The sequence below is a fragment of the Battus philenor genome, unplaced genomic scaffold, assembly GCF_028537555.1.
Source record: "Battus philenor isolate CCGP_79_NKW_IND1 unplaced genomic scaffold, ilBatPhil1.0.hap1 SCAF_1, whole genome shotgun sequence".
In the NCBI taxonomy this organism is placed as follows: Eukaryota; Metazoa; Arthropoda; class Insecta; order Lepidoptera; family Papilionidae; genus Battus; species Battus philenor.
In genome coordinates, this window is record NW_027181661.1 from 11,166,704 (window position 1) to 11,187,329 (window position 20,626).

The following is a 20,626-nucleotide window of genomic DNA, read 5'->3' on the forward strand; positions in this document are numbered from 1 at the left end:
CTAAAAATATTGTAGAGAAGGCAAAAGGGTGGGAATTCCGGCGAATTTGAATACTTCAACTTATTGCGAACACATGTGCATATTGGTCCAGACTAAATATGAATTAAACACAAAAATTCTGTAGACACTCAAGCCTATTCAGTTGTTCTTTTTGATGGTGCCAGTAAAATTCACATTTTCAGTTTAAAAGTGTAATATAATCTCTTTTATAGTAATTTTTTTGCATCTGGCGGGTTTTGATATTACACATTCTTTAAAAATATCTATTTTTCTGTTTTTAATAAAAATAAATGGCCAAAAGTATTAAGGGCCAAAGTTGCCACTAAAATTAATGAGATAATTTCAATTAATTGAGTAATAACAGCATTTACTTGATTAATATGCATATCGCGAGAAATAATAAATAAACGTAATCTTTTAATAATGAGTTTTTAAAGGAACGTATACGAACCACATAAATATAAATCAAGCTCAATATAAACTTGCCACACTATTATGAAATTGAAAATACATCTTAATGATAATAATCAAAAACCATCAAAAATTCAAGTATTTTTTACCCCTTAAGAAGTTTACAAAAAAGAACCCACATTTATATATAACAATTATGGTTAATATGGTTTCAATATCAAATAATGAGGTTAACTATGTGTGTTATTAAAACAAATATATAAAAATTAATGTACCTATGTAAAACAGCAAATAACAAAATAAAACGTTTAATTTAAATTTTAAAATGAAGTCTTTACTTTAAAAATCAATCGGATTTTAATGGCAATATTGTATTCATTTCGTTTACCATCAATTTTAAAGTTATAAATAGAGAAATAAAATTAATAAAACATTTAATATCGCACGTATAAGTAACATTTAATTATTAAAATACATAATTTATTATATTTATAATTTATTTTTGTTTTAATGAAAAAAAAATTATTAAAAAATATTTTTTTTCTTTAGTCTTATTGTGCTTGATTGATAGCGCTATAAAAATATAAAAAGCTATTTTTGACTTGGAAATTAGAAAGCATATTCCACTTTCACTCGTACTACTTTTGCTGAAGTTTGGAACGCAATTTTTGTAAATACCTAGTCTATGTAACAAATGACGCGCATAAACATACGTATATATATGTATATTATGTGAGATATAACAAAAAGAAATTTTAACATACGCATTCTCGATTCTTGTGGTATATATTGTTATGTATAATAGGGAACTCTAGTTATGTACAATATCAAAAATCTATGTTTTACCAAAAAGAAACATATCATTACGTACATAGCGTCCTTTAGCCTATATCTAAATGAAACCAAAAATTTGTAAAAGTAACGATCATAAAATATAGTGCAGTCATTGTGTTCTAGATCCTGTAAGAAAAGAGTGCTTTCTAGACCTAAAACACTTTGCTAAGGAATATAAAATAGTGTAAACGCAACAACATATAAATAAGACGCCAGCAATTTGATCATTATATATGGCGCAGATAAGGTAAGCGACTTTTGCATTACAGCAGAGAGCATTAATTATACACAAAATTACTTCTAATTAGAATACTGTATGAAACATGTTTGTGTATATAACTTTAGCACATGAGGTCATTACCTTCAGTTTGTGAACAAATTGGACTCCTATTTCTAAAAATCTTTCAACCATTTTTACTCTTTTGTTAATTAATATGCGATCACAAAATCAAGTAATAATTAAGTTTTAATTAAATATATCATTTTGTAATAATAATAAATTCTCAATGTAAAATTGACCCTGTTTGGAACAAATCTACAAAACAAAAAATGGTTTTTACAGTTTTTTCATGTGATGCTAATATTATTTCAGCAACAGAAAACTGGCATGCTGTGTATCATAATGAACAGGTTTCTTTTATAACAGTTAAATATAAAAGAAGTGCGATTAAAACTTTGACAACTGTTTATCTAACAAATGCTGAAACATTTATTCTATTTATGAATTCTACATTTTATAACCACCGATATGAGTAATAAGAGTAACTTTAAAAATATGTAACTAAATCTTGACGCTGATTAAATCTTTGTATTATATATAGATGATTTACCAAAGAATGTTCATAATTAAAATAAAATACTGAAATTCTCTTCCATTTATTGATATCAATTAAATTCAAAACAACATTTTTCAGCATAAGTCTAGAAAAAATTAATAAGAAATCATGAGATTTTGTTATTAATTAGATATTAAATTTTCATGAATAACTTTAATTTCAAGAAATTTTGAAATGATGTTTTAATCTCTTATAGGACAAGGGTGAAAGGTGAAAATTAATTAATAAGTTTAACATACTTTACAAAATCTTCCAATATTTTTTTAATGACATGCATGCAATGCGCAAAATTTTTCAAACACAGTAAAATAACATTTAGGATGAAAGAACAGTTAATACTCAGTTCAAAATAATATTTATTGCAAGCTTTAGTTTTGAAGAACAAATATGTGCAACAACATAGTTAAAAATTTAGAAACAACATATTTATTTGCAGGTACTGTGGACATGATTAGGATTATCATTTAAATTAATTCAGAAGTCACTGCTTAAAAACTTAAAATAATGCAGCATTCATATTAAAGACACGAATTACAATTACAGCATAATTTACGAAATTCAAGTTGTAAAATGGCTTAAGAATTAATACATATTATTAAAATCAATTATAATTGAAAAAAATCTCATATTAAACAAATATCATTTAAGCTTAACTAAATCCATATGATGAAATTAAAATATTCAAACTTCCCTACAACTTATTTAGATGGTTTCCACCAATTTACATTTTTGAACCAAATTAATATTGTCAAAAAAAAATTACAAAATTACACGTGTTTTATAATGTACATTGCAGATGCCCAAACTAAACAATAAAACCAAATTTGTTGATCATTTAAAAGTTTATATCATTTTTAATATATATGTTGAACAATAATAAGTAACACTGAAAACATTGCATAAGTGGATTAATTTTCTGTTTATATTATTATTGCTTATAAGATGTTTCATTTAACATAAAACTTACAAATTTCGACAATGAACAATGAAAACTTGAGATTAGCCATTTTCATCAAAATGATTATTTTGTACTTGTAAAAGAAATTTTGTTGGCAAATTAGTTTGTATATTCTTTATTAGTTACGAGATAGAATCTAAAAAGGAAGCATCTGCATTGACATACATTATTAAAAGTTAAACATATGTTATATAAATATTTAAAATTCAAATAATTTAATTCGCACATTAAACATTTTGCATGGCATATATAATCTTAAATGCTATCTAGTTTCATTCCCTTATTAAGTAAATAAATTTTAAAAGTTACACTTATTGCAGAAATATTACAGTAATTGTTATAAATTAAACTTGAAAAAAAAGAGAAAGTACTACTATGCCTCTATGTTTTACAATTGTACATTTCATTTCGCCTGTCTTGATTTATGATTAAGTTTTACAGCAACCTAATTACAACTAATGAGGCAATACATATGTATGCACTTATCCTTTATATCACGTCAACTTAGTGCTTAACCATGAACATTGTTATTTCAGTCATAATTCGTTTTAATTTATTTCACACAATCAACTCGCCGCCCAGCCAAAAATTAATTAATTATGTAACCAATTTCTTACATACATTGTTCAAAATCAATAGAAAATTTATAACATACTTATGGAAATCCAACAATTTCAGATTGTTTTCGTTTACTTAACTAGACTAAAAATACATTACATGAGAGTCAATACCATCATTAAAATTAAATATTCACAAGATGCTTTTTAGAAGCAGTTATTTATAAAATAGTCCTACAATTAAACTCACCATAAATTATTGATATGGAGTGTAATAGTGTGGCGGTGGATACCTTCCCATTACATATTGATTAGATATTGAGCTGTCAGGATGAACTGGAAATGCTGCTGTAGTCGAGGATCTAGATGGTGTAGGTTGTGTGACAGGAGCGACTGGCGCACTTGCCCTATTTGTTGCGTTGTACGACATGTTCTGATTATCTGCCCACAAAAATATGCAGAATACAATCTTGTTATATTCTTATAAAGTTATGCTTTTATATAAACAACAATGTCAAGTAAAAACAATACTTTTCATTTCACCTTCTATCTAAAGAAGATTTATGTATTGCATTCTATGCTGTTTGTTATATATTAGTATGTTTTTTAAATTATTTTATTAATATATTTTATTACATAATATCGTTTTTTAAAATTTTTACATTCTGCATATCACAATATTTTTTTTATATCCTTATACTTAACTAAAGGTAGTGAACATCATGAATAATACTCACTGGGAGGGGCCGGAAACATCTGATTATAGTACGGTCCAGTAGGTGGTGGAGGTGGAACAGTTGGTTGATATGACGGGAAGGGTGGTAGAGGCGCAGTGATTTGCGTCCCTGACGTGCTTGACGCTACAGTGTTTATAAGAGAATAAGGTCTAGGAGGCATATTTGAACTTGAGTATGTAGTTGCTCCGCTCATTGACACCGATGTTACAATTTCAGTTTTCTGACTAGTACTACAACCATTAAAGCCATTCACTCCAGCAGAACTCCCGTTTGTGCTACCTATTCTATTTATCTCACTGGTCAAATTACTTGACGGTGATTTTTCTGAATTCATTTTAGCTGGAAAAGCATTCACACCAAACATTAAACTTGATAGCACAAAATGACAAATTAAAGATATTTTATATTAATTAATATGAATAACTTACAATTTTGTAGAAAATTACTGAAAGCTTGAATCATTTCAGATGGCGAATGGTTTATTACTGAATTAGTTCTTCTGGGAAGTGAAGACAATGATTGCAGTAATGTTTCATCAATTGTGCTTGAACTACTTGAAGGCTAAAATAGTGGTAAACAATAATTGTTATACATATATTTGTGCATACTTAATAACCTAAACTAATTCCATTGCAATGAAAAAAGAGGTAAGGTATTAAAAATTAAGGTTAATATTAGAATATATGACCAGTTGTATGACCTTTTTTTGAGAAGTATTGATTAATCAACATCTACAGATGTTATATGATGAAATTGAGATTATCCAGAGTTTACATAATATATCAAAATGATTAACTCTTCACTAATTAGGATACTTACAGCATTAATTAAACCTCTTGAATTACGAAATACACAATCCATTAGTTGTAACAAAAACTGCATAGGAACAGTTTGCAAAGTCTGAAAAATAAAGTACAAGCAAAATAATAAAAAATGCACAATATGCATTCATAATATTATCATCAGTAATGATACTTGCCGAACCAAATGTTGGATTGAGCTCTGACAAAATGTCATGTAACTGTATTTGTGGCACTCCCTGCAATTAAAATTAAATGCATTTATTTCTCAGTTTAAAAAAAATAACTTCTCAAGTCCAATTCATTTTATGAAATATGAATGTATTTATAAAGATTATAGAGTAACAAAATATAACCTCAATGTCTTCCTCCAAATTCCGATACAAATCTGCACTAACAAGTGACCTCAAAAGTTCTTTTGCAGTCTCATATTCCTCTAAGTTTTTTTTGTAAAGTAGGGTTTGATACTCCTCTTCACACTGTAGTTTATTTAATTCTTGCCTGTACAAATCAATCCTATAAAAAAAAACATTTAAATAGGTTTTTTTTGTTATTGACCTTATGTTTCTATGTTTATATGGACAAAAATTGATATGAAAAAGTTTAACTAAGAAAATGAATAGTTCTAAGTGTCGCATCCATATTCGGCGTGTTTATTTTATAACTACGAGGTAAAACTAACAAATTTGTAATCGCCGCGCAAACCTTTTCACTTTACATAAGCATGTACGAGATTAATATATAATGGAATGTTTTATATTTTAATTTACTGCCAATAAGGTCTGTTAGTGTAAACATCCAACATTAGAGGGCTTATAAGATAAAGTCTGTGGAAAATATCGAGGGAGAAAATGTCAAGTGGATGGTTAATTTTTTTCGCACAGCATAAACAAATTTTTCGTAATATTTGCGCGCTCAAACGATTTTAAAAGATATGCCCTTTTTCTTGTCCATTGAACTAATAAAGTAAGCTAAAGCAATCTAAAAAGTATTTGGCAGATGTTGAACGCTGAAAATTCGCTGGTTATATTTTTTTAATAAATAAAAACACGCACTGTTCATGTCGCTAATTATTATTTACGACCAAAGTAAATCACTTGTAAAAAGCCACAACTAATATATTATTACTTATAAAAATTAATGATAGTAATAAATATAAACTTTCAGATTTGTATTCATGCAGACAATATTAAAGACAAATTGCGATATTTCCAAACCTGATCTCGCGTTGAACACAGTTTTCGCAATGCGCGTCTGCTACATTGGTGTCCTCTGGCTTCCTTATTTTGCTTGGTCCAGCTGAGAACAAATCAACAAGCGCCAAGCCAGATAGAAATCGATGTTTTAAAAAACGTTACAAGAAAAAAGCTCAAATTCGTAGATAAATCTATTCCATAAATTGTTATAGGACTCTGTTCAAATTTCCTCAAATGACAGAGGCTTTGTTGTCTAAAGTTAGATTCAAAATATACTAACTTAAATTTTAATTCATATTCAGTATTTCTAAATTAGGTTAATTTATAATAAATTTATTCTTTAACAAAAATCAAGTTAGGTGTGTGATAGTATAAATAAATATTAATTAACACTTGAAAAGGTGGAAAGCATGGCTGGCTTATTGGTGGTGGTATATTTTCGCATATATTTGCAGAGCCAGCCCAAATAAATGTACTTATACATAAAATAGTAATTTTAAAGATTAGCACATAAATAAAATATATAAATAAAGGACGGTAGTCTGTACAGAACAAAAAAAACTATTTTTGAAATAGGATAGCCCATAGCTATTAGAAATATAAAACTAATTCATAAATCTTTTTTGAAGACTGTTTTAAAACGTAAAAATTACTAACATTTACACTTTGTTTTATTAAATTTTCTTAGTTGTAGATTTTGTAATATTCGCTAAGGCTAATTTTATGACTTGTTATTTAAGAAAAAAATAATATAATGCAATATCGCTTAGCATTTGATCAGTGTTAAAATTTTTGCTTTAATGTTTTGTTTTATAACTTCAAATAACTTACCTTCTATTGAATTTGATCTTTTACGTTTCCCTGTATCACTACTTGTCTTTATTTGATTTGGCAATGGTGGCGGAGGTCTACTAGCATCAAACCTTGAATTAAATTGTATAAAGTATTACCTTACTTACATTATTAATTTGAATATTAACATTAAATTATATTTTGTTATTGAAAAACATAAATACATACATTACTGGCAAAGAAGGTGGTAGTTGATTCATAGGAAAAACCACTGGTGCATTTTCTGGTGGTGGAGGCGGTGGTGCTAGAATTTAAAATAATTATTTCCAGTAGTATTTCTTAAAAAAATGTTATAGTATAAAAATGAGTAATTACCATCAATTTAATTTGTTTTAATGATTTTCTGTATATATACAATTTTAATGTAATAATTACCAGTGTAAACAGGCACTGTGGTATGTGGCACAGTTGAGGGAACAGTTGGAGGTGGTGGAGGAGGAGGGGGCGGAGGAGGAGGAGGTTGCTGCACCGGTAGCGTCATTGTGGGTATCATGGGCATCACCGGTATCGGCGGAACTGGCGGCACAGGCGCCACAGAAGGAATAGGCAGTGCTGGTCGCGGTGTTGACGGGGGCCCGTTAGGAGTTGCTGGAGTAGTAATAAGAGAACTTGTAGCTCCAGCAGGCGGCGGAGGTACGTAAGATTCTCTGATAAACATGGCAATTTGGGGTATTGTCTCTCCGTTGTTTGCGGAGGCTGACATCGCGGCGTGACGTTCAGCAAGTACACGAGGTATTTGTCCTGTAGCAAGAAATAAATTTTCTTCTTCTCTAGTTGTATGAAGGTATGTGCAGTCTTCTCTTGTGCAACCTGTCCTATTCTGATAGTCGTGGCAGAACTTAAGTATTTTTTTCATTTCCTCGAAGTCCAATTCATGGCGAAATTTACATTTTGCATTTTTTGTGCATGTCCCCCATACATAATTACGACATATCTGCTTCGGCTGGTCATTAGACGAGTTTTCTGTTTCAGGTTGTGATTCGGAGGGAGGCCGCGGCTGCGCGGGTAGCGGAGGCTGTCGGCCATTTTGATCTACACGATTGCTCATGGACTAAGAATGCCTAAAACACAAGAATAATAACATTAAAATCGTGAGGAACTCTCTAAGCATGCTTACACTATTACTAGTAATATAAACATTTCCCATAAAACACATTTCACATTTTATTACATTGGTAGAATATGAAACCTTTCTAACCTGAACAATTCGAAATTGACACGAATAAAACCACTGGACACCACGCACTCTCAGTAAATCCATCCAAACTAATTAAATGCTAAAATATACTACTAACATCTTTATTTCAGAATTGCACTTGAAATGTAATTTCTAAAAAATCATGAAAATGAGACAAAAAGAAATAAACAAGATGGGCGATACCTAGACCAGTGTTGCATCGGCAAAAAATTCGCTACAAAATTGCAATATAATTTAAGTCATACACAAAACCATGAAATTTAAAATTTTATTTAATAAATAATTAATAAATAAATACTTACTCCCCGATTCTATCATATTTACATTGGATTCATTAAAATCGTTTTAAATTGATATAAGCACACTTTGAAAAGTAATTTATTAGCGATTTAATTATATATATATATACATATATTATGTTAGGTTTCTAATAATTATATTTATAGATAAATCCATGAAAAATGATCGAAAATGCAAAATATTTCAATTCTACTAGAACATAAAAAAATATTTATTCTATCAATTAATAATTAAAAGTTTCGCATGCTGTCAAGAAACATTATAATGTGTCCGATATTCTTCGCAACCTCACCGAAACTATTAAACACCATTAAAACCGTTTATTGTGAAAAAAAAATCGAAATAAAAGATGTGTCCCGTAAATGGCTTTTAAATTATCCGATGTCATTTGAAATTTGTGCAAAAATAGTGATTGAAACCGATTATTGTGTAAATTTTTCTAAATTTCTATTGTTCCATAAAATACTTTCAATTTAGCTGATGAAATGTCATTTGAAGCTCGGCGCTAAAAAAAACGTCATTAAATTGATAATTTTGTAAAAATGCCTAAATGACAATTGTTCCATAAAATACCTGCAAATTACCTGATGAAATGTCATTTCAACATCAAAGTGGCAGCGCAAAAAATGCACGCGCATGCAGTTCAACCCGATTATTTTGTCAAAATTTCAAATTATTATTGTTCATAAAATTCCTTCAAATTACCCGATGAAATGACATTTCATGCTTGATGCAATAAAACTGTTGAATCCGATTATTTTGTTGAATGGATGATATAGACTTATTTAAACAACCTCGTTTATGCATGGGTTCCTTGACCAAGAAGAACTATTGAAGTTGTCATTATAAACTTAATTATGTTATTTTAATTTTAGAGCTGTTATATTATTACAACTACACTAAACTGAAATAGTAAGTTGTTAGTACTTACGTTGCGTGTGATCGATAAACAATCTGTCCATTAATAATAATTATATATACATATATTAACTTAATTGTTTGATTTGATGATTAAAATAGAAACCGATATGAATTTTTAACCACTGGATTTTATTTAACCGCTTATGAAGTCTACGAATTTTATTTAATATTGTTAAAATAGTTGTAAAAGAATTTTGGTAAAGTCGTCTCAATGCTATAACGCGGTTAAAATTAATGTTGTTGGAAATATTAAAAGTAGGTAGCTATCACTTAACATCATAGCTGTTCATTCACCTAATAAAAAAATAATCCGTAACGGTGACTTTAGCAACGGAATATTAATTTGTTCTAGAATATTTACTCTTTGCTTCTAGAATACATTCACAGCCACTTTATATTATAACTAAGCTGTTACCCGTTCATTACTTTAATTTTTTATATTGGATTAAGTAAATGCCGAATTCTTAGAAGAGATAGAGGCTCTATCTAGTGAAAGAAAAGGCAGTTCTCAAGCCTTATGCTGTATCTGTTTAACATTTCATATCAGGGCCTTAAGAAGCTAAAATGCAGCTCTTTCGATTTTTATATTGGATTACTATAATTTATAGCGTCTACTATATCTATCTGTTTACGAAGACCACAGGCTATATTTAAGGAGAGTATCGGTTACTCCCTTCAGTCAGCTCGTCGTCAACGCTCCTGGCGGCGGCGCTTATGTTATTTATTCCTCTAGTCTCAATTCGCCGCGCTTTTCTAAGGTGCGGTGCAGCGGTTTTAGTTTTGGGTTTGCGCCGAGTGAAACTAGAAAAAATCCAATCAAAATGAGAATACATAGAACCTTAACCCGCGACCTATGATATCACTTACAATAAAAATTAGGCTAACATACTTCAATTTTTTTTCATAACTAAATTTTAGAAACGATTAAGTTTTGGACGTATTAACTTTATCTAGAAAATAATGTTAATAGTTTAATGTTAGATAGAGGATCATTTAATGTTTTGTAATAATAATGCCAGCATAGCTTAAAAAAGAATTCCAATCACCTAAAAGTACTGATGATCGCCGGATGTGATCTTCGGCAGTACTTATTCTGAGCATATCAACGTCAATACCACCCGATATAAAACCGTGGCGGTACATTTGCTGGGCGTGGTAGACGTAGCAATTGTTAAGGCTATCTACATCAACTTTCAAGAGGTTATACAAGATCTTCACTCGAATCACCGATCAAACCTTGGCTTAGGTCCGCAACACCAACCTTTAAAATAACAACCAATTGTTACAAAGACCGAAACTTCATTATACGCCACCTTACAATGATGCAATTGTGATGTCCACCGAACGTGACGCAGACGCCGCAATTGACGCATTTACAAAGCATATCTAAACCATGATCGAGGATTATAGGAAGCATATTCCAGAGGAGAATAACTTCCGCTGGGCCAGATGCCAGATAATCTTGAATGGAAGGAAGTTAGGGAGCGGGAAACCTCAGAGTAAATATGAGTTTCCCCATTCTTATTACAATTTTAGACTGTTGAATCAAGTGGACCGCATGGCTGTTCCGTTCGAAATTCTAATACAGATTGCTTGTATATGTCAAAGTTACACGGCTGTCTATAAACACCTGCAAGAAAAGTACCGGCCGTTGCTTGAGGTCCGTCGTCTGTTCACAAGACGATATTTTTAGCGTCGGTTGAGCTTCGCGGGTCAAGTGAGCGCCGATAAAATATGAAGGTGACAGTTACTTATTAAGGCATCTCTTTCTGAGACGTAAGATTGCAGTCATGTGCGCCTATAATCGCTACGCCTCGAGTCGAAGGCAAAATTGTAACTATGTTTATGTTTTATCTAGTATGCCAAGCAACGCATCGGAGTAAGACGGCATCAATATTCTAAGACGTTAAAATTGTGTACTATTATACATTGTGTACTATTACAGTTTGGGTTGTTAGCGTTGCTATAAATAAACAACAAAAATTAAAGAGTTACCAGTATCAACACATTTATTTATTTTATTTTAGCATTCAGCGAAAGACTCTGTGTACAAAATAATGTTTAATAAAAATAATAGCTGACATTGTAAATAGCAAGACTAGATAATAATGACTAGATAATACTTAAGAGACAAAAATTCCTTGTAAAAATTTCAGGTACCAAGTGGTGCACGTTTTAAATTTATTAAAAACAATAAGAACTTAAAATATTGCAGATTTTACTTTAATATTATGTAATGTTCATTAGTATTTAATATAAATTCAGTTATTTTTAACAACAATGGCTTTATGTACAATTTTTTTTATTACATGAGAATAGTCATTACAAAAATTCCTACTTAAATACATTTATTTTTATTTATTTATTTAATTTATTTATTTCATACATGTTGTATCAAAATCGAAAAATGCTTACTATTCTAATTTAAACTTAGGTTTTAATTTTAAGCTCTTCACCTTAGACATTTTCAGTAAAAATGTTAATTACAATACTTTCAAATGATTACAAATTAATTCTTAATGTACACATTTAATTAAGTATAAATGCAACAATTAAAATACTTATATATATTTGAAACAAAACTAATATTTTCTTATAGTACTTGTCAAGTACTATAAGACATGCATGCCAACATACAATTTGATATTTTAATGATCACAACTATTATTCTATCAGTGAATGATAATTTTCATAGGCATAAACATCATAGACAGATTTGACGAAAGTTCAATAATATACATTCAAAAATATACAAATTTACATCAAAATTAATATATAATAAAATTATTATATATGTTTATTATTTATTATATTTGTAGTATTTACATACAAATACATATAAATTACATATAAATACTACAAACCTTAGGTTTAGGATTAGAAAATCTTAAGCCAATATTTATACGTTAACATCTCAGAGTTAAAATTGGTCCATACAATAAAGATGTCAAAACCAATATAATTTAAGTTATCGTTACTCTACAATTTACCCAGAATAGTACATGGTAAGATGAAACTTTAAGGTTTCTGGAAGAAACAATGACAATTGACTGTAATATATAATGTAAGTATTCCACGCTATCAAAGTTTTATTTCTAGATTCATTGTTTTGCTCCAATACATGTATAATATTAAACTGCCAATAGCTTTTCAATAAACATGTTATATGCAGACAACTATCAAAAATAAATAAATGTTACGTCAAGAATAGTGTTAATACTACATTAAATGCAATAATATATGTAACACATGGATAATCCTGATTTAGTGAAAATTTTACCAGTTAAAAGAATTGCTTTGAATAGCGTGCAATAAATCAATTATTTAATAAAACTTGATTTTGGTGTGAACACATCCCACCCACATTTATAATATATATATATTAAATTTAACAGATAGGGAACTGCATGTCAAGATTACAAATAGGTTTCTTCGTTTTATGATTCCTCCTTAATAATTATGGATATTAAAACAGATAACCTTAATACCAAAATTTACTGTTTAGGCGATATATGTCCCTGATTATAATAAAATTCTGAGGAATCTGTTTAGGTTGACAATGCTTCGACTTCTGCGTTTGTTGTGGTTGATCCAGCTACATTTACTGAATAATGAATGATGGGCTGTTGGCGAAATGCGTGCGTCAACTTTACGGATCGGAGGTTTAGGTGTCGGTCGGGAGGAATAAACTGTATTTGCTTGATAAGTACTCAAACTTGTATATGTTGACAGATAAATGTTTGACGGAATAGAGCTTGTGGGCGGAATAAAGGTTAGTGGCACGTTAGGTCTAACTCTAGTCATTTTAGAATACCGAAATGCTGTATTTACACAGTACAAAAAACCGAACTTCTTGCTTGATTCCTTCTATTGACCTTACCAAATGAGTGAATGATATAATTTCCAACAGTTCTTTTGGCGGCATACATATTACACTGCAGGATTGAATTTGTATTGTTTCTGATGATGTTAATGCTGTTAGCTAGATACCCAACCGCTATAACACCCTCCTTTACGTTACGTCCAGGTCTCCGACTGCGGACTGGGAGCTCAGATGTTCTTTCTCTCTCTCTCCGCAGCCTCCTTCTGCTACATCACTTTTGTGAAGCATCTATGCCCTGAAAGCACCTGCACCATTCGAAATGTTAGCGTATCGTGCCGCCCATGTGTCCAGTTCTCTAGGACCGAAGGAATAGGCTCGACTGTAGTGATCCCTGCTCTTAGGTTGCTTAATCGTTCTTTCCACCATCCTAGTCGCAACTTAGTTTGAAGGACATCTGCGTTTCCAATTCCCCCGCAAAGTTCGATGGCAAGCCCGTAGCTCTAAGCGGCTTTGATATATCCAGGCTTGTAGTCTGGCCTGAATGTCCCATGGTGGAGATCCCGCCCATGCACATGCTTTATGAGAAATGGTGCGGTAGCCCCTTATCACACCAATAGCCATTGCCCTTTGAGGACGGTACGCTCCGGGAGAGCATCGGCCCATACAGGAGCTCCATATAAAGCCATTGACCGCACCACCTAAGTACGGATTCGGAGCCTGACTACTTCTTGATATCATCAATATTATTTTTAATATTTTACATACTGCTCCCACGAGCATGGCGAGAAATAAAATTTCACCTGGGCAGAGCTCCCATGCCCAAGGTAAGGTTATGTAGAGCCCACGAGGACTGCGGCAAGTATCCTGACGGAGGATATCACCAGCACATGAACCTCCAATCAGTCATGCAACCTTTCGCGGTGATCTAATGCTTGGGGTTCGGGTATTTATTTAAAAAAAAGCAATGCCAGAGCCAAGCGTGATGCAATGTCAAAACCTAGACAGCCTCCTTGCAAATGGCACCAAAAAGAGTTAAAAATAGATATAGTTCATTTCAAACATTTTGGGAAATATAAGTTTTTATAAAATTTAAATTTTCTCATTTTGGTTTAATTTTAAATTACACAAAAATAGGTAATATTTTGGTAATCATTTATTCAAAATTTCTTTGTTAAATTATTATTAAAATGTTTTCTTAAAACAATTTTTTATCTATAAAAAAAACAATACAAACTTATTATATGTAAATAATTCGCTCTTAATGCGTTGACTTCCTATATCACCATTAGAAATAAATTGAATCAAAAAATCATCTTCGCACATTCACATATATGAGCATTCATTAAAAATTCAAACCAAGTTTAATTATCAACGAGGTCACATCAAAATTTAAGATCTATCTATCTAAAAGAATTATCAAAGAATTGTATTTTCAAATAAATCAATAAGGTACCAGAGTGTTAACCAAGGCCTGCTAAACAATGAAGTACCAAAGAAAAATGATCTCATCAACATATATTTAGTCTGGCCATAAATAGTGTTAATATTTAAAATATTACTTTTCCAAGAGTAGGAATTTGAAGAAAATGATGAAGATAGCTGACTTGCAGTATATAAGGGACACACTGGTTATTGCTTAAATGATAATAAAAAAATAGACTGGCGAAATCAAAACAATTACTTAAATGGTATGTAAATAGACATTACAGAAATATTTTGTTTATAGATGATTTTTTTTAAAGTTGATCAATATTTAAACAAAGAAAATGACCGTATTTACGTTGAAGGCTCTGAAGAAGCTCCCCAGTTGGTCAACAGAGTTTAATGTGGTCATTATACGAGATAGATTATAGATAGTGATGGTTTGGGGGGTAGTTAGGTATGAAGGAGTGACTGAGCTATATTTTTGTGAAAAAAGTATCAAAACACCCGCCGTGTGTATTGCTATTGATAGCTTGCTCAATGTTTAAAGAAATGTATTGCATTGTATAAACTTGTATTGCATTTGTCTAAACTTTATATATTTTTATCTTTTATATTAATATATTCAGCCAACACAGAGTAATATTAATTAATGTCATATACTATAAAATAATACGGTTTTTCTTTCTTACAATATTGATAGCATTACTTATTACATACTTGTTAACAAATACTCTTATATTAGAAAGAAAAGGTTACTTCTATCAATACAGAGAAAATTATAACTTAATTACCATGTAAACATTATGACATACATATACGTAATAAATTATATTTGTAACAAATATCACAACTACAATGAATCAAAACTACACTGCTATAGTATATACTTTATCAAAACAAAAAAAAAATGTTATGTGAAACAATATAAATTAATGCTGGATGTACTTGTATAATTGTGACATGGTAGCATGTAGCGTGTAGCATTGTAACATGAATCAAATAATTAATCACAAAAAAAATGTTATTTCCAGATACTGTCAGAACAAATCAAATACAAAAACCAAAACTGTTATTTAAATTCACCACCATGCAGTTTTTCATTATGACTAATATCTGTATTTTCCAACCTGATCTTGCACATACAGGATTTACATTGAGTCAGCTTTTCTAGGTTGGTCTTCTACCTTCCATATTTTGCTCGGCCCAGCTGCAAACAGATCAAGAAGCGCAAAGCTGGATAGATATTCACAATATAAATATGGATACACTCACAAAATGTATACTATTAATAATGAAAACAAGGAAATATATAAAAAAATACTAATTATGAATTAAAATATTTATTTATAATTTTACAGCTCTGTTCTAGTTGGTTCACTGTTCAAAATATATATTAAAATTATAAAATGGTCTAAGTAAACAAAAATGCAATATACGGTATGTGAAAGATGATAAAAATACTAAAAACTCCAGGGGTAATCTAAGTATAATGCTTTTATACCAGATAGTATCATATCAGTTCTGCTTGCAGTGGGATTGTAAATTTTGGATTACACCTCTTTTACCATTGAAAGAAAAAGTTATTTTTATAAGAAACCAGGAAGAGAAATTTCATTGCTATTTAGGGCAGGTAACAGACTGCTATTTAGGCAGGCAACCCTTGTTAAAAAAATATTGGAAAGCCTTGGTGATAGTATTGCAATAACAGTCAGTGAAAACTTCTGATTTATAAACCATTAACAATATTAACAGCACAGGATAGTTTTCTCAATCAATCCTATTTTCTATGGTCAACTGGGTAACACTTTCATAGACTTACATTTAACTATTATAGAAGGGGCTTTATGTAGACACTGCTCAAACCTATTTTTAAGGTAGCATTGCAAACATGCTAAGAATGGGGAAAACATTTTTAAAGAGACAACCTAGCTATAATGATTACCGGAGTGTCATTAATATTACTTTACCATGAGACCTCAAGACAAGCAATCCTTGTTTTTTAATCAAGTAATAATTAACAAACAAGAATAAATACTCATAAATCCAAATATTTAGTGCTAGGCTGCAGCTGTTGGCTGAAGTATAGTATTCAGGCACATATACTTCACTGCAACCATCATTCCATGAACAGGTTTGGTAAAATTATCAATAAAAAAATTATCTAAATTACAAAAAAATCCTAAGTCCTATTCAACATCTATAGTTGTATTGCAACTATAGATGTTGAATATTAAAATAACAATATTAGTAAAACTCATTCCAGATAAAATAATATTTCATTAAATAAAATCACACATCTATTCACGCTCTCTGGGTCATGAGTAATGTAGGTGATGAATTAGCAAGGATGGAATGAAATAGCCATGGGCCCTAAAAAGGTTACCGAAAGTTCTAAAGGTATCTTACAAATAATGTTAAAGACAAGTGCATAATACTGCTGAGACAATATTAATCTTACCTACATCACCATCATTGACAGAAAGAAAATAAACTTATTATGCTGTTTGGTGGATTATGCCGTTCATAACAACACTTAAGGAGTGCCTAAAAGCCATGCAATGATGCTCCTTTTAAGCTCAGCAAAGCCTTATTGCTTTTGTTTGTTGACTGAGTACTTTGAAAATGTGACATGATCATCAATTTTTTTATTGAATGTGACAATGCTGTGTTTGCAATACTTAGGTTCTTCTGAGTTTGTTTGGGTGGTTTAAAGTGTATAAAATGGACTCCATAAATATTAGATATTTATGTTTTATATTCCTACAAGTTTTATATTTCCTATATGTTATATATAAACATTTAACACGTTCACTGCGGCTTGAGGTCGATTCAACCTCATGGTAGACTTTGCACTGGTGCGGCGCGTAAAACTCGTGTTTTCTCTCTAGTGCGGCGGCTGTTTACACTCAACCGTATGAGGTATGACAAAGACAAATATAGCTTTCTTTATGTCTGCGAAGCATTGACTCAATATTGTAAAAAAATATTGATGAACATGAGGCGCACCAGCTGAAAGTTCTTCAAAATTGGGCCCGCAGTGAATGTGTTACTAAAGAAACTTGAGAAATGTGTTGTTGTTTTATTTACACTATACCTATAGTGTAGATAAAACTAAAACACTGATTTGACAAAAACTTATAATAGCAAAGTGCACCTCAATTTTTTAATTTAATTTAGACTTGCATACATGTTTCTTCCATATTGACTTTTTGTAGTTCTCCTTTATCAGTATATTAAGATAGCAGTATAGTATTTCAGAATAATCAAAAAGTTAGTTGAAAAATATTTTGTGATGGAATTACATATTGAACTTCAAAACAAGTTCATCAATAGATTTGATATTGTAAATATTAACACCATGTAACTTTCGCGAAGACATTTACATTTTTAATATTAGCTAAGACAAAAATACAAGCCCAACTTAATTATTATCAAAAAGACATTTAAACATCCATAGCAAATAGTATTTACTCAGTCGCAAAGCATTAAATATTTATTTCTTTGGAAAAACTCACCTGAAGAAATTGGTTCATGCTTTATATCATCAGTTTTTATTATAGATCGTAGTGTAGGAGGCGGTCTACTGGTGTCGAAACTAAAAATGATAAGGAGTTTATTATGAGGGATATATTTTTTCAACATTTATTGAATTTCTTCTTCTGTATTAAGGAGTCAATACACTGATCAGATATGTGGAGGATAAAGTGTAAAAATTGATACCCCTTTGAGAATATATCTGCATTTAATTAGAGCCTTATTGAAAGTATTATTGGCGCAATATTTGTTGTTTTTTCAGCTAATGCATTGTCTGAGGGATTGTCAAATCTACAGCAAGTTGGTAAAAATGTGAAACAATTTATAATTTTGAATATCATCTTTGTGCAGGGGCCATGCTAAACTTATTTGTATTGTTCCGATTTTAGTATATATACTGCCGAAACAAGTACAAATATACACCCAAGAGAAACAAGACTTAATGAAATATTGAAATATGATACTAATATGTTATAATATACTTACTTAATTGGGAATAGTTGAGGTATTTCCAATACAGGAAAGGCCATTTGTGCACTATTTGATTCAGAAGGAGTGTGTGGTGATGGTGCAACTGTAAGAAGAGAAATTTATATTTAATCATATTACCATTATATTTATTAAATACAACTAATATAACTATAATTATGTAGCAATTTATAAACTTGTAATAAGACTGCAACTGAATAAGTATTAAATTTTATTTAGCTTAAAAATTCTAAATTAATTGGATTCTAATTGATCTGTAGATAAAAAAACTGAATTATAGTTCTAATACCTATGTGACTATAATAGCTTTTGGTATTTTAATTTTTATAGTTACCTGAGAACATTGGAGCAATGGAATTTGGTCTGTTAAAGCAAGGAGTGCGAGGTTGCTGAGAATCTAACTGAAAGGATATAGCAGAGACGGACATGCTTGAGGCTTTGAAACTAAGTGAAGTTCTTGAATATGATGGAAAAGCAGCAGCATTGTCACTTCTGTTCATTATTGTTCTAGTTATTGGGTTAAAATTCCTATGTGAACCTGACATGGACAAAAGACGTTCAGCGAGAACTTTAGGTATTTTTCCTGTAGCATAAAACAAATTTTCTTCCTGTAATGATGTGTGTAAGTATGTGCATCTCTGTCTTGTGCAATACCCTTTATTTTGATAATCATGACAAAAATTTAAAACATGTCTCATTAATTCTAAATCTAGTACATGCCGGTATATACAATTAAAAGTTTTATAACAGGTTCCTCTTAAAAAATTACGACAAATCTCTCTTCGTCGGTAATTGTAGGTAGTATATCCATCTTGTAGACTAGGTGTGTGTGAGGATTCATAATTATTGTTTCTCATTTTGTTCTTCTTCTGGATCAGATCTTGAATATCTAAAAAAAGGAGGGCAAATAACATACAACTTCTACTTTTACAAATTATAAATTGATGATATTACACCATAGTTAGTATTGCAGCTGATTTTGATTCAGGGTCCTGCAATAACTGAATAACATATGTTATTCAGTTGTTGATGTTATGTTGATATATATGTATAAATGGATAATATAATAATATGCAGCTATTATACTGATTGTAGTACACAAAAATTTCATAAAGCTTTCTATTGTTTTTCCCCATTATAAACATCCCAAATATGAAGATAGAATAATTCTTTAGACCAGACCTGTCTAATGTTGTAGTTAAACACCTAGAAACTATAAATGTTCAGGGTTAATAACAGTATAGTTTATTAAAGGACGATTTTAAATATTTCTTACCTAAGACGATTTTTGGATGTTAAAAGAATATTCAACGGATACTATTTAAAATTTACTATTACGCCACCGAGCTGCTGACTAGCTGTCAAAATATGACTGCTTTCCGTTGCGGTATAAATAAAGGAATCCGGTGTTAATAAATAAATGTTTTTGGATTTAATATTATAAAATGGCTCGAAAGGTATCATAATAATAAGTATAATTTATAAGCAAATTATCACGCACATACATATTTAGCTTTTTAACTAATATGTATAAATAAATTTGTCAAATTATTGCTAAAATTAATTGAAACAAATATTTTCATTGACTAAAAAAATAAGATATACGTTAATTTAAGATATGGTAAGACGAATTCATTCTGCAAATAAATAAATATAATAAATCAAATTCTTACTTTGTCTTATATATATATGTGTGTAAATATAAATATCTAAGTGCGTACCATAGTTTTATTCAATCTAGCAACACCAAATGAA

The 20,626-nt window shown here is 30.3% G+C and overlaps 1 protein-coding gene, 2 long non-coding RNA genes and 1 other non-coding gene across 4 annotated transcripts; 1 reads left to right on the forward strand and 3 right to left on the reverse strand.

Moving 5' to 3' along the window:
• The first annotated feature begins 1,107 nt into the window (after window positions 1-1,107).
• LOC137932786 (uncharacterized) lies at window positions 1,108-9,683 on the forward strand. The gene is made up of 5 exons (XR_011109108.1): window positions 1,108-1,193; window positions 1,369-1,492; window positions 4,801-4,905; window positions 7,560-7,814; window positions 8,154-9,683. It is a non-coding gene; the product is annotated as an uncharacterized lncRNA (long non-coding RNA).
• On the reverse strand, window positions 2,288-8,555 carry LOC137932777 (uncharacterized). Its single transcript, XM_068776452.1, has 11 exons — window positions 8,380-8,555; window positions 7,557-8,242; window positions 7,350-7,425; window positions 7,161-7,252; window positions 6,351-6,432; window positions 5,490-5,649; window positions 5,313-5,372; window positions 5,153-5,233; window positions 4,762-4,894; window positions 4,334-4,672; window positions 2,288-4,037 (listed from the first exon to the last, which is right to left on the reverse strand). Exons 2-11 carry the CDS (start codon window positions 8,227-8,229, stop codon window positions 3,853-3,855), a joined length of 1,881 nt encoding a protein of 626 aa, XP_068632553.1. The 5' UTR covers window positions 8,230-8,242; window positions 8,380-8,555; the 3' UTR covers window positions 2,288-3,852.
• Window positions 9,684-14,731: 5,048 nt separating the features above from the next.
• LOC137920188 (uncharacterized) lies at window positions 14,732-20,210 on the reverse strand. Its single transcript, XR_011106758.1, has 5 exons — window positions 20,148-20,210; window positions 19,206-19,760; window positions 18,869-18,956; window positions 18,364-18,443; window positions 14,732-16,055 (listed from the first exon to the last, which is right to left on the reverse strand). It is a non-coding gene; the product is annotated as an uncharacterized lncRNA (long non-coding RNA).
• Window positions 18,689-18,795, reverse strand: LOC137922343 (U6 spliceosomal RNA). The gene has a single exon (XR_011107515.1). It is a non-coding gene; the product is annotated as a U6 spliceosomal RNA (small nuclear RNA).
• Window positions 20,211-20,626: the final 416 nt, after the last annotated feature.

Excerpts from the sequence above, each read along its gene's own strand:
- LOC137932777 (XM_068776452.1), bottom strand. The coding sequence starts at position 8,229 with ATGAGCAATCGTGTAGATCAAAATGGCCGACAGCCTCCGCTACCCGCG. Across the intron at positions 7,426-7,556 it reads CACAGTGCCTGTTTACACTG|CACCACCGCCTCCACCACCA; the intron begins GTAATTATTACA and ends TTTAAATTCTAG. Across the intron at positions 4,038-4,333 it reads GATGTTTCCGGCCCCTCCCA|ATAATCAGAACATGTCGTAC; the intron begins GTGAGTATTATT and ends TTTTGTGGGCAG.